At 44.3% G+C, this 23,330-nt stretch overlaps 5 protein-coding genes across 5 annotated transcripts; 2 read left to right on the top strand and 3 right to left on the bottom strand.

The window, feature by feature from the left end:
* Positions 1 to 221: 221 nt before the first annotated feature.
* On the bottom strand, positions 222 to 1,649 carry LOC136512213 (protein PHOTOSYSTEM I ASSEMBLY 2, chloroplastic-like). Its single transcript, XM_066506192.1, has 4 exons — positions 1,110 to 1,649; positions 931 to 993; positions 751 to 797; positions 222 to 631 (listed from the first exon to the last, which is right to left on the bottom strand). Exons 1-4 carry the CDS (start codon positions 1,275 to 1,277, stop codon positions 544 to 546), a joined length of 366 nt encoding a protein of 121 aa, XP_066362289.1. The 5' UTR covers positions 1,278 to 1,649; the 3' UTR covers positions 222 to 543.
* A 2,679-nt stretch (positions 1,650 to 4,328) lies between these two features.
* Positions 4,329 to 5,941, bottom strand: LOC136510258 (uncharacterized). Its single transcript, XM_066504772.1, has 4 exons — positions 5,892 to 5,941; positions 5,605 to 5,767; positions 4,862 to 5,164; positions 4,329 to 4,769 (listed from the first exon to the last, which is right to left on the bottom strand). The coding sequence occupies exons 1-4, from the start codon at positions 5,939 to 5,941 to the stop codon at positions 4,329 to 4,331; spliced, it is 957 nt and encodes a 318-aa protein (XP_066360869.1).
* A 431-nt stretch (positions 5,942 to 6,372) lies between these two features.
* LOC136513260 (uncharacterized) lies at positions 6,373 to 9,802 on the top strand. Its single transcript, XM_066507255.1, has 3 exons — positions 6,373 to 7,169; positions 8,761 to 9,005; positions 9,403 to 9,802. The coding sequence occupies exons 1-3, from the start codon at positions 6,673 to 6,675 to the stop codon at positions 9,633 to 9,635; spliced, it is 975 nt and encodes a 324-aa protein (XP_066363352.1). The 5' UTR covers positions 6,373 to 6,672; the 3' UTR covers positions 9,636 to 9,802.
* Positions 9,803 to 12,837: 3,035 nt separating this feature from the next.
* On the top strand, positions 12,838 to 18,382 carry LOC136513566 (uncharacterized). The gene is made up of 8 exons (XM_066507541.1): positions 12,838 to 13,069; positions 13,667 to 13,781; positions 13,880 to 13,947; positions 14,601 to 14,999; positions 15,130 to 15,990; positions 16,842 to 17,054; positions 17,514 to 17,690; positions 18,066 to 18,382. The coding sequence occupies exons 1-8, from the start codon at positions 13,049 to 13,051 to the stop codon at positions 18,117 to 18,119; spliced, it is 1,908 nt and encodes a 635-aa protein (XP_066363638.1). The 5' UTR covers positions 12,838 to 13,048; the 3' UTR covers positions 18,120 to 18,382.
* A 141-nt stretch (positions 18,383 to 18,523) lies between these two features.
* Positions 18,524 to 23,307, bottom strand: LOC136513567 (MACPF domain-containing protein At4g24290-like). The gene is made up of 7 exons (XM_066507542.1): positions 21,871 to 23,307; positions 21,494 to 21,732; positions 21,084 to 21,285; positions 20,821 to 20,889; positions 20,546 to 20,735; positions 19,925 to 20,091; positions 18,524 to 19,546 (listed from the first exon to the last, which is right to left on the bottom strand). The coding sequence occupies exons 1-7, from the start codon at positions 22,135 to 22,137 to the stop codon at positions 18,854 to 18,856; spliced, it is 1,827 nt and encodes a 608-aa protein (XP_066363639.1). The 5' UTR covers positions 22,138 to 23,307; the 3' UTR covers positions 18,524 to 18,853.
* Between the last annotated feature and the right edge of the window lie 23 nt (positions 23,308 to 23,330).

Genomic DNA, 23,330 nt, shown 5'->3' with positions numbered 1-23,330 from the left:
TGGTCATGTTGGGTTGGTTGACAACAACAGCATAAGATTGTTGGATTTGTCTCTTGGTATGTTTGTTTTCCTATTGCATCCATTCATGCATTAGAGAATGTATGTATGTACATACAGATTGACATTGTCTTGCTAGCCACCCTCACTAGAGTCTTCAGTGTTTGATTTCTGTCTCTGTTTAGCAGATCCATAACATTCACCAATCCAATCTGCCTGTCGGATTTAGCAGAACAATACTCACTAATCCAAACATATATAACATTCAGAGTTTGATTTCTGTCTGTCTTTTGGCAAACCAACCATAACATTCACGAATCCAAAGGCAAGGCCAGTAGGCCACGCGCATACACAGACAGCAGTATATGAGAAAAATAGTGGTGGTGTTTCTAGATGTACAGTACAGCGGCAGCAATGCACTAAGGCATGGAAAGCAGTTTGTACATATACATCAGGTGTCCAGTGTATGTATTGAAAATCCCAATGCTGCATGCCTGCCTTGTAGCCTGGTAGTATGCATTTTTTGTAGTTGTATGGTTGGTTGATTCATCTCTCTCCTCGCTGTTCGGGTGTGAGACCTCCTTTGCCACAGGTTGGGCAGCTCTTGAGCCCGAACCCCTGGCAGTCAAAGCACCTGGATGGAGATGGAATTCAACTGAACATACCAATTTCAATCTGGCACTTGTATATATAATAAATGGCCCCTAGTAGGTAGCTAATGTAATGTAACATGATGGTATTTAAAAAGCCTACTTCCATCTCTCGAAAATGTTGCCGTTCTTCTTGTTCTTGCCGGTTCCCTGCATCATTCAGTTTCATTTCAGTATATCTGTGACCTTGTGTTGCAAAAACAACAAATTATGATAGCATGTAGTATATTCATCCATCTGAGACAGTCTGGTGGATGGAAGGTTCACCATGCATCTATCATACCTTGCACCCTGGGCATTCTACTGCGCCCTTTCCCTTACATGTCTTGCAGGCTGCTGCAGAGACCTGCAGAAAAATGAAAGAAAGAACAAGAGAGATTTCAGACAAGTAGCATGTATAACTGAATTGGTCGGATTCGAAGAACAACAACTAGTGATGTGATGTAAGGCATACGTACATACCGTCAGCCTGCGGGCTCCACGGCCGGACGCCGTCACTGGGGTCGTCCTCCAGCTGCGGCGGCGATCCCCACTACTGAATCTGAATGCCGCTGCCGCTGCACCTGTCCTGCACCTCAAGCCGGTGACCAAGCTGCTGCTTCTGCTGCCAGTGGCCATGGCAAGCTCCATGACAACTAACCTCAACGTGGACTAGCAGCTCCTCTTTGGCCTGCCGTCTGCGAATCGAAGATGGTTAACCTGCAGCAAGACAGCACTGTATCAGGCAGCCCCCTCCTCTCCTCTCCTCTGGCTCTGATGAATGACGATGAAGAAAAAACCAATGCAAGGAAGAAAGAAAGCAACTGATGGTGGAGAGCTTTTGTAGCCACAGAATCAAATTTGCATTGCCTGTAGTTGGTTTTCTATCTGTTGTCTGTATTCAGCATTTTATCCCTTTATTTTATCATCAGGTCCCTCTGCTGGGAGTTTGTATGGTCACAATAGGACGAGGGATAGGCCTCCGTCCCCTCCCTGGAAACACCGCAAGGTGCCAAGGCGGAAAAGAGGGAGAGAGAGAAAGCAGGGCTAGTGTCCGCACGTCTGGCCTCAGCCCCGCGTTTGGACGCAGCTCCGACACCTGCAACCGCTTCGTATCAGACGCCCCTGCACTCGCATCAGATTCCGTGCCAACAAATCCCGTCCGACCACCCGCGACCGATCCCGCGCCAGTGACCATGTCAGACCATCCACAACTCAATCCCCTTCTCGGTTGCGCCCTAGACGTAAAGCCCGCCACGCTCCTTCCCCCGCCACGCCGCGCTCCTCCCCTCGCCGCGGCGCCATCCCCGTCGCGCCCTCGTTATCCGCCACGCTCTGTCTCAGCCACACCCCTTTCCGTGGCCAAACATCTCATCTCCTCTGCAACAACCATCCGACCATTGCAACATATATGCAATATACTATTGAAACATACTTGTATAGTCATTGCAACATCAAGATGAAACACATGAAACATACGTCTAAAACAGATAAAACATTTGGAACATACATTTGCAACATACGTCTAAACCAGATGAAACAAGTGGAACGTACACTTGAAACATACGTGTGTAGCCATTGCAGCATATGCAAAATAAGATCGTTTTGCAACATCAAGATGAACACACATGAAACATACAGATGAAACACATGAAACATATAGATGAAACACATGAAACATATGTATGAAACAATTGAAACACTTGAAAAATATACTTGCAACATATGTATATAGCCATTGCAACATACGCAACATACAGATGAAACGCATGGAAATAACTTCTGAAACACACCTGAAACAAAACATGGCGTCGCCGGTAGCCATGGCCTACCTGGTGGGGAACAACGGTAGCCAGCAAGCGACGCTCGGTGCAGTGGAGAGAGAGGATGGCAGCAGGTAAGCGGCTGGGCGTGGTGCGCTATGCGGGAGCAGTCGTCGTGGACCACGCCGCGTCGGCTCGAAGAACTCGACGACGAGTGGTGAGTGGCAGTAGGGAGATAGGAAAGTAGGCGGCGACACTCTGGCGTGGTGTAGCACGCCGCTACATTGCGGGCGCGCGCGGTGCGGGCGCTGCTGCGCAGTCACGGTGGAGCAAGCCACGGCAATGCAGACGCGGAGGGTTGGTTCGAGAATGGATGGGGAAACAACAGCCATTCGAGAAGAAGGTGAGAGCGGTGATTTTTTATTTTTATTTCCGTGCAGATGGTAGTGTTTTCTGTTGGGCCGTTCGAGCATCGAGGTCCACCATCGTGCGTCCAGACGAAACAGACGCACTACGCACAACATTTACCAGAAAAAAGGAGAGAAAGAAATAACAAACCCAGGTCCAAAACCCTAGAGCCTTTTCCCTATGTGCCATTATGAAAGATGCTCCATTCCTACATGCCACCAAAAAGTTCACACGAATCCTGGTGCTATGACGCTAAACTCTTTTGTTCAACACGTCATTCTATCCAGTTTTGCTCCTAACGGTAGGTAACGGCGCAGCCAAATGACTTAGATGCCTTTAGGCTTGAGAGGCTCTGTGAACTAGTTGGTTTGCTTCTGTGTCATTCCTAGGCCAGCCCTAGGCCGAGCATTTTGGCGCCAAAGCCAGGGTTGTTGGCGCCAATTGAGCCACTGGGCTTCTCCTCCTATATATAGGTCCTCAGCCCTATCCGTCGCGGAACGGGAGCTCCTCCTCTTGCTTTGTATGCTATTTTGAAGAAGTAGGTGCCTATGTATGTGTGAGTAGTCATGGATGAATGGATGCATGGATGGATGGACGAATGAATGAATCAATGTTAAATGATGAATATGAAGATTGTTAATTTGTCCAGAATGCAACAAAATATGAGAACAATATAACAACAATTAGAATATTGCAACAGTAAACAAACATTCATCACATAACAGCAGCTACCTTATTGTTTTTCATCACAAAGGTTTCATGGCACCAACATGTCACCAACATTCATCACATAGTAGCTAAGTTATTGGTTTTCATCTACAGCTAAGTACTGTCATGCCATCACAGAACATTCATCACAGAGCAAAAGAACAGTCGTGCCATCACATAGCAGGTGTTTTTTCAGAACCACATCACCAAAAGAACATTGAGCAGGCACCTTTCACTGTAGCTGGAGCTTCTTCTTGCTTCTGGTACGTGAAGTAGGGCTGGCTGGGCTGGATGGGCTAGCTGCTGCAACTTGGAGCTTCTTTGGTGTAAGCTTCTTCTTGATCCCTATCTTCCTCGGTGAAGCCTGGGGCAGCACAGTCTCTAGTGGCTCTGTCTCTATTGTAATGGAGTCTTCATGGAAAGGGGCTAGGTGCACAGTTGGATTGGAACAGGGTCATTGAAACCAATTTCAGACCTTGTGGCAAAAAAACAGAGTGTGCTTTAGCATTAGCAGTTATAAATAGAAGTGTTATGATCAATTGAAGAGCTGGTAAACATACCTATTAGCAGTCATTGAAGTAGTGGTGGTAGCTGCCCCCTTGCTCTTCTTGGCACCAGAAGAAGAAGAAGATTTCCTCTTCCTTTTCTTGTGTGTAGCATTGACCACTACCTCATTATGTGGGAACACCATCTGGGATAGAGTAGCAACCTCAATGCTAGTCTCCATGAACCACACTCAATTCTCATTGGTTTCTAAGTCAATTACACCAACAGCTACTGGATACATCCAGTTGTGCCCATCTACTGCACAAGCAATGCACAACTATCCCATAAATCTTTCTGTTAAAAATGTGCTATCTAATGCAATATATGGTCTACAGCCTCTAAGAAATCCATCAACACATGGTTTCAGTGCAAATAATAGCCTATTGAACTTGATCTTATTGTTGATGGTGTGATTATCAACGACAAGAAATGATTCAGGACTTGATTCTTCTAACTCGGCCTTAAGCCTATACAAGTTATCAAAACTTTTGTTCCAAGGCCCATAAATCTTATCCATGGCAAGATTTTTACCTTTATACAGTCTTTTGTAGGGCACCATAATTTTGTATGCATCCTTCAACCTCCTTTGAGCACCTAGAGTTTCATCTTCCTTCAGCCAATCAATCACCTGACTGCACACCCAGAACTGTGTTACCTCTACACATATTTCTTGCCTTCTAGTGCTCTGACACTCATGAGGGTAAGGGTTCCTTTTCACCTGCAAAACAGTCAAGTAATGCACTTATTACAAGCCACACAATACAAGAAAAACAGGGAGCAGTCAATAAAAACAATGTACTAACATATTACCTTAATAGTGTGCCCATCCCTTAGAGTTGAGGCATGAAGTCTCCAACTGTAGCCCTCACTCTGCTGTGAGTAGTTCACCCTATACATCCCTATATCACTCTTCTCAATGTCATAGTTGAACTCATGTTTAACATCATGAGTAGCTAAAGCAATCTTAAAAGCATCCATGTCTGAATACACTGTTCCTACTAACATAGGAGGGTCCTTCTTGTCATAATCAACATTAGGCATATGTTCAGGCTCCCTATCTATAACCATATCATCTATGTCTTCTACTTCATCATCAGAGGATTCATCATCAGACTGTCTCAGAGGATTTATCAGCACCAGAACTCTCACCTTCCCATTTTTACTCCCACCTTGGCTCTGAGGATTGGGAGGAGGTGGGGGTATTGGAGACCAAGGTCAATATACAATCCTTTCTCATCAACACCCACATGCTCATTCATTGGGTTTGGGTTGGCTAGGTATTTAGGTTCAGCAGATTGAGTGTGTATGGCATGGCTTGGTTCTGCTAAGCTTGAACAAGCAATTGAAAGGGTGAATGTGGGTTCAACAGAGTTCACAGTGCTACCAAAATCCCAATCAGGAATCACAGGGGGCTCACTACTTGGGCTATGATATACAACAGTCAAAAAGCAACATTTAGAAGCCTTATGTTTTGCAAACATTTCAACCAAATCTTGGTCAGTGCAGACTTGGATGTTCACTTTACTATCCATGCAGAAATAAAACAATCTCACTATGTCACCGTAGTTACGAGAATACTTGTCAACAACTTCAGCAACCAGGTCTGTGAAGTTAGTGCGGTCAGCATCCATGACTTTGTTCAATGAAAACCACCGCGCACGAGAATTAGGAGCAACAATCCAGATTTCTAAGTTGTAGCTACTTTCTGTGTCCATCCTACAGATGAACAAGGAGCACGCAATCAACACTACAAACATGGGGCACAAACGCAGGGCACTAAATACCAATCAACACTACAAACACGGGGCATCATGAAACAAGGGGGAAGCAGTGAACTCACTCGTCCGGAAGCCAATCTGGTCGCTCGCCCACGCCCTTGTTCCCCGCCATGCTACGCCTATCCTCTGGATCTACGGTCGAATCCACGCTCCACTACCCCATGCGCCGCCACAAGCATGGGGGATTTATCGTCTTTTCTCCCAGCCACCGCTACAGCCTCGGCCGCCGGATCCACCGCCGCTAGGGTTAGGGAACTGAGGGAGTCAAGCAAGAAGAGAGAGTGAGAGACTGAAGGAGATACCGGTCAATATCGGTCAATACAGCCTCCACATATGCCCGTGACTAAAAGGACAACATGGACATTTTTCCTGCCCGGTGTCACATGTATGAGCTGTCAAACAGTCAAAACCAAACAGAATGGAGACAGAATGACGTGTTGCATAAAAGAGTTTAGCGTTATGACACCAGGATCCGTGTGAACTTTTTAGCGTCACGCAGAAATTGGACATCTTTTGAGGGGGAAAAGGCTCAAAACCCTACCCACCGCTAATCTCCGGCCCCGCACCGCACTGCTAATTCCTCTCACCCCCGCGCCGCTTCTGGCCTGGCCGCGTCGGCGCCGCCACCGAGCCTGTCGCTCCTCCCTCCTCCTTCCAACCCCGCGCCCCCGCCCGCGCCATCGTCACAGCCGCTGAGGAAACTGTCTCACCCCAGCATTATCGATTCCTCAAATCCAGCAAACTATACCCAAACCCCCCCCGCCGCCGCGCTTTGTGAGGCCGCCCGCGACTCTTCCCAACCCGTCTCCCCGCCCGGCCGGTCGCCGTGATCCTTCCACAACCATGACGATGGTCCCCCTCGATCCCTCGTCCAAGCCCACCTCGCAGCGTCGCATCGCGGAGGGCGACACCGTGGTGGTGTACGAGCACCACGACGCGATGCGCGCCGTCGCGGTGCGCCCCGGCGGCGTGCTCCAGAACCGGTTCGGCGTCTTCCGCCACGACGACTGGATCGGCCGCCCCTTCGGATCCAAGGTATTCGGTTGCGGCGGAGGTAGTAATAAGGGCGGAGGCAAGGCCAAGGCAGGCGGCGGTGGGTTCGTGCACCTCCTGGCGCCCACCCCGGAGCTCTGGACTCTGGTGCTCAGCCACCGCACCCAGATCCTTTACATCGCCGACATCAGCCTCGTCGTCGCCTACCTCGAGCTTGTACCCGGCTGCGTCGTTCTCGAGTCGGGTACGGGAAGTGGATCGCTCACCACTTCGCTGGCACGCGCCGTCGCGCCGCATGGCCGTGTCCACACCTTTGATTTCCACGAGCAGAGGGCCGCCTCAGCTAGGTAAGGAACACTCTGCTTTCTTTTTGTGGTCAAGGCTTTAAATTGGTGTCAAACATCTTAGCCTCTAATAAGGATACATTAGATTTTCGCAACCCTTGTGTCATCAGCATATAATGTATGATTGTCGGATATTACTGATACAATCCCCATAAAGCATGTGAATTAATTTTCCTGGAATACAATAATACCTTACGCACTCATATAGCATAATAAGTGAAATAAAATTTGATCTTCATAGGAGAATAAATTTGGTGAAAATTTTGTGCTTTGTAGTTTTGCTTGAAGAACCAGGGTCCTACGTGTTGTCAGTTTTGATGACAAATTCAGAACTAATGATAACACATTGAACTTGCACACCTTCCATCAAAGGAGTTAAAGCTGGGTTTGGTGTGAGAAAATTCCATGTAATAAACGTGGAAGACTTCCATGTGCCTCGACATTGAATTTTGTACCTGGAACTGTGGACAGCCCTTAAGCTCTGTGAGGGTTGGGTCTGGTCTTTGCTGAGGCTGCATGAAAGCTAGAACAGCAAAATCCATGCTTCAATATTGAAATCCCTGCAGTACAATTAGTTATTTAGGCCAGTCTCAATGGAGAGTTTCACCTCCCAGTTTCCAACACGTGAAACTTTGATATGAAACAGGTCTCTCCCACAGTGCAAAGTTTCATGGCACGGTTTCATCCCTTATTTTACTATTCACGGGTCCCACCTATCCCTATCATCCCTCTCTTCCCCGCGTGGTCCCGGAGAAGAAAAGTCGCGATGAAACGAAGGAAGGGCCTCAGTGCAGGTTTCACGGCGTTTCCAAAGTTTTGGAAACAGTGCGGATAAGTTTCATGGCCATGAAACGAATCTCTTCTCTCTCCTCCCAGTTTCATGCAAAAACTGACGTGGCACCTTATTAATTGTGCATGAAACCCCCCATGAAACTCCATTGAGACTGGCCTTATAACATCAAAGATGCATAACGGCGTCCATTAAATGCCTCTATAGTATATGGACATGTAGAACTTGGAAGGTTTTATGTAAAAATGTGGTTATAGTAAACAAGTTTTCGTAACCTGTGCCTTTGCAGCACGTATAGGAGTTAGTGATCCAGCATTTCGCAGCTGTGTTCGAAATGAGATAGACGACGCAAAATACAAGATACAGGAACGCCATTTTGTTAGAAGCATTTTAAGGATATCGGTATTGGTGAAGTGCAGCTTATACATGTAGGAAAATTTACTCAAGTGAGGATGCAACAGCAATTTCAGTCCGCACTCTTTCTTTGGGTGGATAGATATCTATGTTAACTCTATAGAAATATGGGTGACAAATTAAAGCTTCTGTTGTAGAAAGAACAGGTTTTTCGAGTATGGGTGACAAATTAAAGCTTCTGTTGTAGAAAGAACAGGTTTTTCGAGGAATATAATGGATTTTTACTTTTTTTAGTTATTATTTGTGTGCCTGAACCGTGACTAGGGGCTCTTGGTGGGTTTCAACTCTAGCCTACCCCAACTTGCTTGGGACTGACAGGCTTTATTATTGTTGTTGTTGTTGTTAGTTATTATTTGTGCAATTATAGTTTCAGTTTCGTCTGGCAAATAGGGAAGACTTTGAGAAGAATGGCTTGAGCAGCCTCATCACAGTCAATGTGAGGGATGTACAAGGGTTAGGATTCCCAGAGGAACATTGTGGTGCTGCTGATGCTGTCTTCCTGGACTTGCCCCAGCCTTGGCTTGCAATACCATCTGTTGGGTTGATGCTAAAGAAAGACGGTGTTCTATGCTCCTTTTCGCCTTGTATTGAGCAAGTGCAGCGTGCTTGTGAAGCCATGAAAACATGTTTCACAGGTATGGTACATTCTCTTACTATGCTTCATCTAGATAGAATTGATAATGTTTCTTACTTTCGTAAAACATGTTAAAAGAGTAACTTTGATTATTATTATATACTTGCTCCCAGTGTTATTGTAGCATGAAGAGTACTAGCTGCCTAACTGCAGCTTTGTTTCATGAGCATAAATAAATAAAATTTGTGTCCAACAGTAGGTGATTTCATATCATTTTCAAGTGTCCTGAATGGACTACATAATAAGTTCTCCTAAGTCATATTGCATACATTTACCTTACAGAGTCTTACTTATGTTGGTACTAATCGAGGATCTTTTATATGGAACTCCAACACTATTTCACATGCTTTCAAATTGCCTTGCTCAAGGGGCTAACGAAAATCAACCGTGTTTCACAGATATTAGAACCTTTGAGATTCTTCTTCGCACGTATGAAGTACGAGACGTTGCTCTGAAGAGTGTCACCTCCGAGGATGCATGTGTGGGGCCTCTTCCGCAGAAAAGAAGAATGTTGACAGCCCCAGGTGAAAACACAGATTTCCCACGAAGGAGCTCCTCCATTTTGGTTAGGCCATGCAGCACTGCTAAAGGGCACACTGGGTACTTAACCTTTGCAAGGCTTTGCGTGTGATAGGCAAACAGAATCATAGAATAGGTGAGTGTAAGGATTAGCTGATGACAAAAGTTGATAGGAAATTACACTCCAGTTTTTAGGACAGTTGTAGACTGTATGCTTTGATATTAAGTTGTTATATGCTTCCTGAAGATCCAGGTATGGCTGAATGCTGTTGTTTCATCTGCGCAAGGTTTGTGCTCGCCTGTAACTTCATCGTTTCTCTTTTCTGAGAACACTGAAAATTTGCGAGTCATGGAATCACTCTCTTTTTTTTCTTTTCCTTTCTTTCCATCTCTCGAAAATGTTGCCGTTGTTGTCGTTTTTGCTGCTGCCCTGCATCACTAATTCACACATCGTTTCATTTTCGAAGCAGCCACTCCGCAGATTTTGCGGAGGAAGGCTTAACCTCGGGTTTTCCCTTCTTTAGACCCCACTCATGTGGGAGCCTCCGACACTGGGTGTGCCCTGCCCTACATATATATCTGTGACTGTGTTGCGATGGCAGAGGATACATATATACATATACATGGAAAACAACAAATAATGGTCATCCATCTGGGTCTTTCAAAAATATTCATCCATCTGAGACAGTCTGATGGATGGTTCAGCATGCATCATACCTTGCACCCTGGGCGTTCTATTCTACTGCTCCCTTTCAAGAGAGAATTCAGAGAAGTAGACACCAGCCATAGCCAGTGGGTCTCTGTGTGCTAACACCAACAAACTGGCTCCTCCATCCATTAGCAATGAACAATGCAATGCAACAGGACAAGTCTCACAGACTTACAGTAGGTTCAGTCCTTCACCCAACAGCTAACACCAACAAACAGGGAGACTTATTATACCATGTGTAGAACCATGACTTAAGTTTTCTTTTATGGGTGTGTGTGTGTGTGGGGGGGGGGGGGGGGGGGGGGGGGGGGGGGGTGTGGCGGCGGACAGAGAGAGCATCCCCAGACGAGAGCTGAGAGACAACTCTTTTCTCCCAGACAAAAGGTTTCCTTTATTTTTATTGAAGAAGAAACAAAACAACTGACGGAGGCTGCACCCAACTTCGGTGTATTGGGAAGGCATGCCCACTATAGTACACACGCTGCTATCAACAAGAGCTAAATCCTGCTCACTAATGCCCTTTTGTTTGGACTTACAGATGCAATGGCTATCATGTTCAGATGCAATATACTAGTAGACAATGTAGCCTATGCCCAGATTACCTTCAGAGAGTTTCGAGAAACGTTGATGTTCAGGCTAGAAACTAGTTAATATACATACTCCCTAATATGCAGTGCCATCTTGTCCAGCGAAGACCCGCGTGTGTAATATATCTTTAATTGCTAATGCATTGAGATTTTTTTTTGTTTGTTTATTTAACTGATCGTCACATATGGATGTAGCCAAACCCACGTCTCTTATGACCCACATGAGAGATGGGTGTAGCCAAAATGCATCTTTAATGACTGTCAGCGTGTTGGCTATCTAATGACCCACGTCAGAGACGAAAAAAAAATCCATGTATATGATTACTATCATCACAGACATGCAAATTCCCATCTGTGACGAAATTGAGGCCCGTCAGTGATTAGAGTATATAGCATAATGAGTTAAAAAGGCGGTTAACTGATTTATTGGATAAAGGGTAAAATCATCCTAGTTCATCACCATGGGTTGCTCGGTGTTGTTCGTGAAGAAGAAAGATGATAGTCTCCGTATGTGTGTGGACTATTGACCATTGAATGAAGTGACAGTGACAGTGAAGAATAAGCGCCCCCCCCCCCTAAATTAATATCTTGTTTCAACAATTGTTTGGAGCTAGATTTTTCCCAAGATTGATCTAAGATTGGTATACCATCATATTAGGGTTGGAGCTGAGGAATATACCCAAGACGACTTTATAGAGTCGATATATAGGTTTTATGAGCATCGTGATGTCTTTGGGCTCATTAATACCCCAACATACTTCATGTATATCATCAGTTGCATTCTCTGAAAAGCTAGATTTCTTTGTGGCTATTTTCATTGATGACATTATGGTTTCCTCCAAGACCAGGGAAGATCATGTCTGCAATCACCTTAGAGTTATATACTTCAGAACTTGAGAGATCATTGGTTGTATCCTAAGTCTAGCAAGTGTGATTTTTGGCTCATCACGTAAGTTCTTTCTTGGGCCATGTTCTATCTTACAGTTAGTTAACCATAGAAGAAAACTTTGTCAAATGTAATTATACTTTATTCTCTTTTGAAAGGTTTTTATATAGGTTCCTATTTTACTTAAGGGTTTCCATAATGTATTGTATGGTGAATATAGGTAGTAAGGAATGAACTTTTTTTGCCCATTTTTTTTTCCAAAAACCGAGGCAGCTATTTGAACAAGTAGTGATGTGAGGCAGCAATAGCCTTGCATTGCTGCTACCGAATTGAAAATGGCAATGCTTGGCCACGGGTGTCCTTTCTTCCGGACCCAGGCCGGCGCAGCGGACCGCCCCCCGTCTCTCTCTAAAAAAAATATCCACTCCCAAGTCCCAAGCAACAACTCCGCTGTCATCGCCGCATGACTTGCAACTCGTGCCGGCCATGCTGATCTGATCTCCACCGACTGACTGCTACTACCTCTCTCTTCTTCGTTCGGATCCGGCGACCAGTATCCGTCCTAGAGAATATATCGGTTGTTGCTTGAAACCTTGCCTCTTTCTAGATAAAACATCTCGTTATTCTGTGTGTATTGCATGAGAAACCAGGTTATTGCCATAACTACAGGTACATGAGCGGCAACTGCATGGAATGCATGTGCCCTCGTGTACATGGGCAGTTTTGAGAGAGAAATGAAAGTGCCCATCCTCTGCAGCAACATTGATTATTTTCTCCTACTTTAGACAGACTTCAGCTTTTGAAATATTGATACTTTGACCTTAAATGTTTTCTTTTTCTCCAGTAATCAAAAGAGCTCCATGTCATTGTAGTAGCATGTGTTTGGTTTCGGGTCGACGTGAAATGGAATGGTTCCATTCCTATTTAGAGGGATGGGATCGTCCCAGCAAGTGTTTGGTTTAGAGGGATGGATCGATCCATCCTTGTTTTATGTTTGGTGGGAGTGATTGAGTGAAAAGGGATGGATGGAGTTTTTAACGCCTTCAGCTACAGTTTCCATAGACCCTGCCTGTCATTAATGGGCCCAACCTATCATCCTCAGCCACACCTCTTCTGCACTGCTCGTCCCTCTCCGCAGTGGCGCTGCCTCCCTATTGTGCCGTGCTGGAGAACTACGCGTCCACGCCGAAACCCGAAGCACGCCGACCAATCGTGGAGCCGCACGACTCGCGCCTCCCCATCGTGGATCCACGCTGCTGCCACACCACGCCGGAGCCATCCCCTCCCCCAACCCCGCACTACCCGTGTCTCGCCCGCACGCGTGAAGGAATAGAAGGGCGACGATGTTTGACAAGGACCAAGAGGTATGTCCCCGTGCCCTCGATTCCGAGGGCTGGCTCCATCCCGCATCTACGAGGTATATTCCTCAAATGGGGTGATCCCATCCTCATCCAAACACCACCAATTTTTGGATCGACTCATCCCATCCTTGAAACCAAACACAGACTTAAAGGTAGACAACGATCTGATTACATGCTGAGTCCATGGCTTGGTTTTTTTATCTTAAGGGTTGGCTTGTGATAGTTGAGAAGTAATCAGTCTGATTACATGCCGATTCCACGGCTCGGTTTTTTGACCTTAAATGTTGGCTTGTGATAGTTGAGAAGTTACTGGTCTGATCGCATGCCGATTCCACAGCTCGTTTTTTACCTTAAATGTTTGTGTGTGATAGTTGAGAAGTAACCGGTCTGATTACATGCTGATTCCATGGCTCAGTTTTTTTTTTTACCTTAAATGTTGGCGTGTGATAGTTGAGAAGTAACCAGTCCGGTTAATGCTGTTTCCATGGCTCGGTTTTTTTACCTTACATGTTAGCTTGTGATAGTTGAGAAGTAACAGCACATTCAGGACTAGCCATTTTATTTGTCGGTTCTCACATGTACTTGTCTTTTGCTTGACAGATGCAGGAAGTTTTTGATCCACCAGAAACAGAAAGGAAAGCAGAAACAAAAATTGGTACAACCATTAGGAAGGATATGATTTTCGAGCAAGATTCATGTTCTTCATATCAATTATGTATGTGTCCTGGTAGTTCCCAAAGAAACCAAATTCTGTTAGCGAGGTTCCGTTGGGTTTGTGTTTATTCGCCACCCAATTTTGCTTTCATTCTGTAGGGGGCAGTATGAAATTTGAAGAAGATGGTCATTTGCTGTCCCAGGCAAAGAGGGATTTGTCACATTTGGTACAGGCTCTCTCTTGATTATATCTATCCTTTCCTTTTTTCTGTTACAATGCTTGCATCCTTATGACATCTTGCCTAGCCATACAAATTATTAACTGAGTAACCAATTCAATGTTTAAATATGAAATAGTTCAGCAAAAATGCTGAATAAAACATTTACTAGATATTTCTGGATGGGTTCAAACACTTTAGCTTGTTCGCATATGCTCAAAAGATCAACTTGGTTTTAAGAAAAAGATAAACAGTTACATTCACATATGAACAAAAGGGCAGACCCAGTGCCGGAGGCTCCCACATGAGTGGGGTCTGGGGAAGGGAAAAACCAAGGCAAGCCTTCCCCCCGCAAAATCTGCGGAGAGGTTGCTTCGAACCCGCGCATCTGAACGATTTCTTGTATTCTTGGTGCACTTCTTATGTTCGCTTGTTGAATATCATTCCTTACTAGTTGCATTTTCTATGTCATACGTCCAAAGTCCAGGCTACTCAGCCAATATCTGTGGTTTAGATAGATCAGTGAATAAAATTGTTACTCAAAGAGCTATGTACCATGATGTGTATGTTTTAAATTCAACCATGCAATTTGTGGATAAAGTTCTCGGGATCTATATTAAACTCTTGTTCACTCTCTACTTGAACAAATCCTCCATTCTCAGGATTATCAAGCACAGTTTGTCGACACCAAATATGTTACTGAACTTGGGTCACATGCATGTTCGAAGGATCCACTGCCACTGGGAAGAGATTATCATACGCAGAAGCCACACTTTCCTACTTCAGCCTGTTCTTGGGAGAAGTCTTCTGCATTAGAAGCGGCATCAAGTAGCCCAGATGCATTAGGGCATGCATTGGGGACAATGAGAACCAAAACCAACACCATCAGTGCAAGGCCAGATTATCTTGCTTCGTATCCTACTAGTGCTCCTCACATGCGGAAGTGTCCAGGAGCAGTTGAACTTGATTATGGTTTAGATCATTCAGAACATTGCTACAGAAGATCAGACCTTACTTCCTTTTCAAGCCGCAATGGTCGATCTGTAGAACATTGCAAAGAGGTACTTCTGTTGATCATCCTGACTGTACTAAAATGGCAACTTATGCCTGTGTTTTTATCTGACGCAAGTATAGCAATTAACCTTTTTCTGTGTATCCATAATTCATCATGACAAGTTCTCATTGAAACAGATGATTGGATATGCCAGAGGGTCCCGCTATGCAGATGCGATCAATCATGTTCCATGTCAATGGTGCTTTGAGGATGAGATCCCTTCTTTATCTAGAAAGAAGTATGATGAGGCACCTTCAGTACCAAGAGGCCTGCAGTATGGCGATGAGATCCCTTCTTTATCTAGAAAGAAGTATGATGAGGCACCTTCACGCTCAAGTCAGTGGCACTTTGGTCCTCAAACCGCACTGTCCTCAGGGAGACTTGGCTATGGTGATGAGATCCCGTCACTGTCTCTTCACCATGGTTACCGAGATAGGATCCCTTTGCGTTCTGGTCATTGGTGCCATGATGCTGAGGCACGTATACTGTCAAGATACCAGCAAGGTACTTCTCATGGGAATAATCACTCGAGGCAAAATTTTGCCAGGATTAATACCAATGAGCAAGCCAAAGTTATCACAAGCAAACATTCTTTTGCAAAACCTAGGGTGGTTAACAGAGTTGTAAACAGTAGCAGCCACCATATGATCAATATGAAAGGTAATCGCTGGAGGAATTCTGAGGATTTAAGGGACCAAGTTCATGGGCTGAGGGCAAATAAATTGAACAATGCTTTAGTGTCATCCACTGTGAAAGATATCATAAGTCCATTGATCCGTAGAAATCAGTATAATAGATCAGATTTTTCAGTTGAGTATAAACAGGCCAAGTTTTTTATGATAAAGTCATATAGTGAAGATGACATTCATAAAGGTATCAAATATAACGTTTGGGCAAGTACACCAAATGGGAACAATAAGCTGGATGCTGCATACCATGAAGCTCAAAATTTAATGAAGGACAATGGTGAAAGGTGCCCTGTCTTCCTATTCTTCTCGGTCAGTAAGGATCAAATGCTTTCTTCAAATTGTTTATTACCTTTTTGCCTGTTTGTAGGTTGTAACAGTTGTAAATGACAGTTTATAGTAGCAAAGACTACTCTGCCTTGTATTTTTTAGAGGCCAGTGGTCCTAATATCTTGTAAAATCAATGTTTGAGAAGATAATTAAGATATCACTGCCTCTCTGTGAGGGGATTCTAAGACTGGTTTTGTCTTAAGTTACAAAGTTTTAGATGATTGGTTGTTGTCTCTACTCTTTAGTGGCCCACTACGATGCTACATAAGGATAAAAGAAGGCATGCTAGGAGTTCACTATTGTTACAGATTACTAATGAGCACTTGTGACAATATTAAAGAAAATTGTAATCTAGATTCTATAGACAACCTGCTTCATTTTTCTTTTCCTTTCGAATTTGTACCCTATTGAAGGTTTCTTAGGATAATTGTTTAGTTTTTTTTCACATAAACATAGGACTCAAAAGGTTGAATAAACTTCTGATCATACACGCTGGTTTGACCAAGACATGTATGAGGTGATGCTTGCTTGACCTGTGTAATTTGAGGACTAATTAAAGAAAAAAAGGATTGCTGTTGGCTAGTTGCTACTTACGAGCATGAAAAGATTGCTTCATGCTACTTTTTTATGATATTTGTTGCTATTTATTGTTTGGTTTCTGTATCAATTGTGGCCATTATTTCAAATTGTAGTCGATTATCTTAGCGGACCACTTTAACCTGATTCTTGCCCAGACTGTCCTGCCATTAGAATAAGTGAAGCAGTTCCATGACTATTTTATTAATTTGTAAATTTCAATACATTTATGTTCCCCATGTTCCCTTTTTTTTCAGGTCAACACCAGCGGCCAGTTCGTAGGTTTGGCTGAAATGTTAGGTCCTGTTGATTTCAAGAAGACCATGGACTTTTGGGAAGAAGATAAATGGAATGCCTTTTTCCCTATAAAATGGCATATTATAAAAGATGTTCCAAATCGGTTGTTCAAACATATAATTCTTGAAAACAATGACAACAGGCAGGTTACTTTTAGCAGGGACACGCAGGAGGTATCAAGCTTCTAGCTTATCGTTCTGAATTTCTGATACCCCTGTTCCAAGAAAAATAAAGATTGCAAATGAGGTTATTTTCTTATATTAACACATTGGGGATTGGGAGAACATAGAAGCTAAAAAGAATCTGTTTTATGAAAAGTAATGAATTATTTGGTGATTTTACAGTAAAAGCATTAACTAATATTATTTTCAAGCAGGAAACGTTGGGGATTGGGAGAACATAGAAGCTAAAAAGAATCTGTTTTATGGAAAGTAATGAATTATTTGGTGATTTTACATTAAAAGCATTAACTAATATTATTTTCAAGCAGGATAGTAGAAGGTTTATAGAAATGCTCTAAGGTTTTCCCATTTTTGATTATGAATGCTCTAATAGACATCAAAAGCTTTCTCATCATACGTTTTTAGGGCATAATTTTGTACCATTTTAGGCACACTCTTTTTTTTATGTAGATCGGGCTGCCACAAGGTGTGCAAATGTTGAAAATTTTCAAGGATCATCCTCAGGGAACATCAATTCTGGATGATTTTGATTTTTATGAAGAAAAAGCTAATGCACGCCGTGCTGAAAAGAGAGGAAATTCAGAGTTGACATATGAAGCTCGATTCTCTGATGACTCGAAACCTATGGTATGTATATTTGTGTTTAGAGCTGTGAAGCTGTGACAAAGGGCACCTTCTGCTACCTGAGTTCCTTATAATAGAACTGGATGCATTCTGCAAATCATGTGTAGCATTGCGTAGCATCTTTGAATATGAAATAGATGATTTGCACACCCCTTTTCTTAGAAAGACGCAGCCTGTATGCAGCCGCTGGCGGTCTATCCGAAATAAAGAAAATAAGCACGCAGGTTCAAATTCTGTCAGAAATCATCTGGTCCTGAAGCCAGAGGGCCAGGTGCCAGGAATCTGAACTCTGCTGTCTGTATTACCCTCATCCTGTGTGTGTAGCACCTACTCTAATATTTTTGCTATATGTTATTTTCTGATATTCCTAATTTGCAGGAAAACTTGGAGGGAAGCATGGAGAGTTGGAGTTTGTTCGAGCATTGGGAGTAATACAAAATATAGATGACTGCACTGCACAACTGAAATAAAGATCAAGATGAGTCAGTGAACTAGCTGAAGGCACTGACAGTCCTTCACAGAACGATTTGCATCTGACATGTCTATATATGGGGTCAACTGAAACTACTTATAATTGTTATAAAGTGTTTGCGTAGAAGCATAGATGTGCTGGTAAATACAGCCTCATGCGATTTTAACACCATATGTTTCCTGAAACATGGTTACTTTGATATATTCCTGAGATCCAGTTATTACTGTGTAAGAGTTCGGATTCCAGAGTTTGTTCTTTTGGTGATCCATGCTAGAGTCAATCTTAGAGCGAGCCTGTTAGAAACAGGAACCCGAGAATAGCTATGTTGCTGCAGAACGAAATGGTAGCCTGGTGAGGTAACCAATGAGGGCAATGTAATGTTTAAGAATGTTGTTCAAAAGAATGTCAGAGCAAGCAAGGCGACCATTGTTTTCACCTCGTTGCGTTGCGAATACATGTTTATATACAAAAAAAATGTAGTGTACTCCTTTTTGCAAAACAAATTTAATTTCAAAGATTGTACTACAGACAGCCGCCGGATCTGCCGAGAAAATGGTCATAACTGAAAGACAAGCGATGTACATACAAGTCAGGTTTCCTAAGAAGCATGCTGAAACTCTTTACTTGCAATGCACCACATGATCAAATGCACATTAGCTTAGCCCCCTTTTGAGGCAATGAGCTTCAACTCTGTTCATTCATCAAGTGGATACTCATCGTCAGGTACCATGGCTGTCAAGAGTGAATACTTCACCCGCAGCGATATCTTGCCCCTCTCCAGCTGCAGCTTGGCACCAGAGACCACCCAGTATCCTGGCGTGTCCTGCGGTCCGCGCACCATCTCTGCTGTGTCCACATACTTGAGAAGCTTTGGTACCTGCGCAGGTGCTGGCGGACCACCTGGGTACACAGCCGAGTTGATGTTCACATCTGCAGGGCGAGGGGCAGGCTTCTGAGCCGCCGTAGAGAAATGCGTGCTGATGAGCGTCGAGATGAGACCAGATTTCTGCCCCAGATTCGGCGACCCTTCCCACTCGGGGTTTTTGACAAGTGCAGCATTGCTGACTTTGGAGAAATTGAGGCGGAGGAAGAGGACCTTCCTCAACCCATGGCTGCTCACATGTAGCTGTGCCCCGGTCACGATTGAGGAGTCGTCGTCTGACTCCACTGGCGCCGTGTAAACATGAGAGAAACGCTTCCAGGATCCAAATGGTTCCAGGTACTTGTGGTCATATGGTTCTGGAGTTCGGTGGTTGTATGGATCATCCTGGAGCTGCAGGATTTGAGGCAGCGAACATAGATGCTGAAGGTGGATGGCCAGCATGTTGCTCTTCTTCCCCTCAAGATACAACCGAATTCCAGTAACAGGTCTTTCACCCACATCAACCTGTATCAAATACCACGAAACATGCAAGGAAACAGCATGAATAAAACTTCTAACCAGACACCAAAGCTTCTTAAATGACTGTACGTGAGGTCTGACAACGTGGAGTCAGTCAACAACCCATACAAAGTAACAGCTTACATTTCTCTACTGAATTGTCATTTCTTTAGCAGAAATATGACATGGAACTACTTACTAGAGATTATTTCCACACATTTTTTTAGAACCTAATTTTGTAATGCTAACGAAGGTATTTGTTTTTTTTTTCCTCGTAACATTACATAGAAGCACTTCATGGCTACTTGTAAGTATAAACAATAGAATCATGCAGAGTGACAATGTATGAAGTATAAACTGATGAAGCCACAAGAATAATGGTACCATATTAGTGCAGACATAGAGCCTCGGTCCCATAAAACTTAAGGGCAAAGATGCACTGCTCTGTTTCTTCCTCTGAGGGCCAAGAGGGTGGTCACTGTACACAGGTGCCCATTGTCTTGGTAGCTGGAACTCCAAAAATTGATGTAGTTCTTCAATCGGAGGCTTATCTGCAACACATTGAATAAATCTATCATCCACTTTTATGTTTGTAAACTGCATGCAACACATAATATGAATCTACTAGACAAATCAACATGTTATGTAGCAAATTCCTGTGCAGCTTGTTGAATTTAATGGTGTTTTTCCCCTTTCACAGACATTACAGTCTTTCAAGCATCAACGAAGGCATGCTACGTCATAACTTTCCACCTATACCAAGCATCAAGTGACACACTGAGCAAGCAGTAGCTCTAAACAAGGCAATCCAAAGATCAGAAAGCATGCATGACATACAACCATATACATTGCCAATGGTCTAAGCTTCCTCATGTAACAGCATCTAGATTGTGCCGAATACTAGCAATTTGATAAAATTAATGGGCATGAGCGATTAGCTGTATAGAAAATGAATTAACAAAGGGATGCTCAGTCACATGAATGGGAAGTGAAAGACAAACTTACAGCGTAGGTATAGATTAATTGCATGGTTCAGAAACCCACAGCCAGGTACTCCGTTCAACAACGACGTAATAGGTAAAAAGGACATTGAGATAACATCAGGTTCTGATTGAACAGTGTTTATCCATTCACTGTGAGGCATATCTTTGTCCCATTCCTTTCCACCTCTCCGCTTAACCACCATCACCAAGTCCTGAAATACCAAGAGAGGAGTTACATGAATAGGAAAAGTGATAAGCACACTTCCTAGAAAAGAAAAGAAAAGAAAAACTCAATACCTCCTTCGAACAGTATGAACTTGATGGGCTTGATTCCACAAATCTTAGCCGTTGGTCTCTCACATCGTGCTGCACAGGACATTACATCAAATTACTGAAGACTCGTCTTTGAAAGACAGGAAACACTGATCATCATGCAGTTTTCACAGACTTAACAATCATTTATCAAAACTACAATAGTAAGGTTTACAAGCAGATTTCTGCATATTTGCTGATTGCTTGGAATACACACAACAACAACAAAATGCAGAGTAGGATAGTACCTTGTCCTTCCCATACGCATCCTTGTTACTCATGTCATACTGTCCGTTTGCATCCAGAAATCTCCTGTCCGACATATCCTTGAGTCGTTTCTGGACAGCAGCTGGTTGCAAGCTTGATGAATGTTGTTGTTTCAAATAGATAACATCTTTCCCTCCCATTTTGACACCAACAACTATGTGCGTTCCAAACTTGTCAATAAACCTGGAAAGTGAAGCAGCAAGAATCAAAAGTTCAGGTGCATTATAACTGGTATATTCCTTTGCAATGTCGACTTGTACAATTAAACATTTAGCTGAGAAACTCCAAAGGACAAAAAAGATATATGAATGTAGGTATAGGTAGGGTCCTAAACACAATCACAATATGGTCTTATGGCATCATCATAGGAGGGTAAGAGTAAGTGTCTAACCTTGCCAAAGCAGCAGGATCCCAGGTTGAAGGAACTGCCTGAGTAACATGATCGCGCAGTAGGATCCGAGATTTTGATAGCGCCACGGTGTATAGCGAAATGTACCAACCATCAAAAGCAAGTGACTTGGTGTTAGCTGCATCTTTCTGCCAGCACCCGGAAAAATCAAACATGCTATTGAACATGCCGGAAGGAATTTTCCCAGTCAATGATAGCTCCCGGTTGAACTGCTCTGACATCTGCAGAAAAAAAAGGTACATTTCTTGGTTGGTTCAGAATTTTCTCCTGAACAAAGTAGTGGCCATCCATGAACCAAAGCAATGGCAGTAGTATGTTCAACGCTTTATAGTAGATAGAAGAATCAAATCAGAATCAACCTGCTGGAACGAGAGGACATCGGAGCGGAAGCGCGTGCGCTCGCCCTTGTCGCACTTGATGGACTTGGGGACGGCGGCGACCCTGATCCCGCCGGGGAGCAGGACGTCCTGGACCTCATCGCGGGAGACGTCAATGAGGCGCGCGTCCGGGTCCGCGAGCTTGCCCTTGCAGTACTTGAGGCGGACGTCGGAGACGACGTCGTAGCCCCGGCCGATGGCCGCTACGGCCGCCTCCGCGGCGCCCTGCGCCGTGGCCTTAAGCGCCATTCCCGAACATCACAGGGCGCTCGCGGGAACCCTAAAGCGCTTCGCTGCCGAGTCTGCCTCGATCTTGACGAACCCGGACCGGACGGAGCAGCTCCGGGCGGCCAAAGACTCGGAATTTGAGGAAGAATTCGATTCGACGGGAGGAAGAGGAACCTTGCGAGGAAGATCTGTGCAGCCAGCTAGCAGCGAGCGGAAGGGGCCGAGCTTCCAGCAGCCTTGAGCGAGCTGACGTCCCCTACTCTGTGGATTGATTGAAGCAGCAGCAGCAGGCCCGGCGAGCAGTTGAGTGGAAGTCAGCGAACGAGCAGGGCGAGCAATTCAGCGACCCGTGTGCCGAAAAGCGGAGGACGCGTGAGCCGATTTCGCGCACAGGGAGCGGATTGCGGTTTGGAATTTGGTGGCGGCGACGCGCAAGAGGAAGAGGGAAGAGGTGGAAGAGGAGGAGCAGGACGGGACAAGCAATAAAAGTTGGTGTGCTGTGCTTTGTGTCCATCTGCTGCCTGCTGGTTTTGGGATTTGGTTGGGTCAAACACAAGCACAAAAAAAAGGGGTTTGTTGGAGAGGAAAGAGAAGACCGAAAGAGTGGTTGGTCGCCAGGAGCCTAGTCAGGGTCACGCCTTTTTCCATTCCCTTCCCTCTGGTTTTGGCGCCTTTTGTGCTGTTTTTAGCAGGAAAACTTGTTAAAGATGTTGCCTCTCTTTCTTCCCACACCGTCGGCTCCGTTGGCTCGAACTTATCAGCCGTTTTACCTAAATAACTAACAGTATTTTTCTCTTTCGATAAATCAGTATTATTTTTTCAGCCAGCCAAAGAGGGCATTGTTCCCAAGCTGGACAGATTGCTATGAATGATCAACTGAAATTTCGCTGCAGATGCTACTGCTGCCACATGCAGAGACTTGCTCTGCTAGGTTTTGAGCCTGGGGGATATAGGCCCACAGCTTCGTCCTTTACTGTGGATGTGGACTCCATTTGGAACGCAGGGAGACCTTGCTTAACATTCTCAATGACATGCTTCTTACTATTCTCTCTGAATTCCTACAAACATGTACAGTATCTATGGAGAAATTTACCTGACCTGCTGACCGTTGTGCACAGTGCTCCGTGGCCCTTGTGCTCCAAACTTTATTTACTACTCCTATCCAGACTTTGCAAATTCAGAAATACACATCTCACAACAGAATTACAGAGGAC

The sequence above is a fragment of the Miscanthus floridulus genome, chromosome 16, assembly GCF_019320115.1.
Source record: "Miscanthus floridulus cultivar M001 chromosome 16, ASM1932011v1, whole genome shotgun sequence".
Taxonomy (NCBI): Eukaryota; Viridiplantae; Streptophyta; class Magnoliopsida; order Poales; family Poaceae; genus Miscanthus; species Miscanthus floridulus.
Note: the sequence above shows the minus strand (reverse complement) of the source record. Positions and strands in the feature narration are given on the sequence as shown.

Excerpts from the sequence above, each read along its gene's own strand:
- LOC136512213 (XM_066506192.1), bottom strand. The coding sequence starts at position 1,277 with ATGGAGCTTGCCATGGCCACTGGCAGCAGAAGCAGCAGCTTGGTCACC. Across the intron at positions 994-1,109 it reads GTGGAGCCCGCAGGCTGACG|GTCTCTGCAGCAGCCTGCAA; the intron begins GTATGTACGTAT and ends ATTTTTCTGCAG. Across the intron at positions 798-930 it reads TAGAATGCCCAGGGTGCAAG|GGAACCGGCAAGAACAAGAA; the intron begins GTATGATAGATG and ends TGAATGATGCAG.
- LOC136510258 (XM_066504772.1), bottom strand. The coding sequence starts at position 5,941 with ATGGCGGGGAACAAGGGCGTGGGCGAGCGACCAGATTGGCTTCCGGAC. Across the intron at positions 5,768-5,891 it reads CCAGATTGGCTTCCGGACGA|GATGGACACAGAAAGTAGCT; the intron begins GTGAGTTCACTG and ends GTTCATCTGTAG. Across the intron at positions 4,770-4,861 it reads GGGATGGGCACACTATTAAG|GTGAAAAGGAACCCTTACCC; the intron begins GTAATATGTTAG and ends ACTGTTTTGCAG.
- LOC136513260 (XM_066507255.1), top strand. The coding sequence starts at position 6,673 with ATGACGATGGTCCCCCTCGATCCCTCGTCCAAGCCCACCTCGCAGCGT. Across the intron at positions 7,170-8,760 it reads CAGAGGGCCGCCTCAGCTAG|GGAAGACTTTGAGAAGAATG; the intron begins GTAAGGAACACT and ends TCTGGCAAATAG. Across the intron at positions 9,006-9,402 it reads CATGAAAACATGTTTCACAG|ATATTAGAACCTTTGAGATT; the intron begins GTATGGTACATT and ends CGTGTTTCACAG.
- LOC136513566 (XM_066507541.1), top strand. The coding sequence starts at position 13,049 with ATGTTTGACAAGGACCAAGAG. Across the intron at positions 13,070-13,666 it reads TGTTTGACAAGGACCAAGAG|ATGCAGGAAGTTTTTGATCC; the intron begins GTATGTCCCCGT and ends TTTGCTTGACAG. Across the intron at positions 13,948-14,600 it reads AGAGGGATTTGTCACATTTG|GATTATCAAGCACAGTTTGT; the intron begins GTACAGGCTCTC and ends CTCCATTCTCAG.
- LOC136513567 (XM_066507542.1), bottom strand. The coding sequence starts at position 22,137 with ATGGCGCTTAAGGCCACGGCGCAGGGCGCCGCGGAGGCGGCCGTAGCG. Across the intron at positions 21,733-21,870 it reads ATGTCCTCTCGTTCCAGCAG|ATGTCAGAGCAGTTCAACCG; the intron begins GTTGATTCTGAT and ends TTTTTTCTGCAG. Across the intron at positions 20,736-20,820 it reads GTTCATACTGTTCGAAGGAG|GACTTGGTGATGGTGGTTAA; the intron begins GTATTGAGTTTT and ends TTGGTATTTCAG.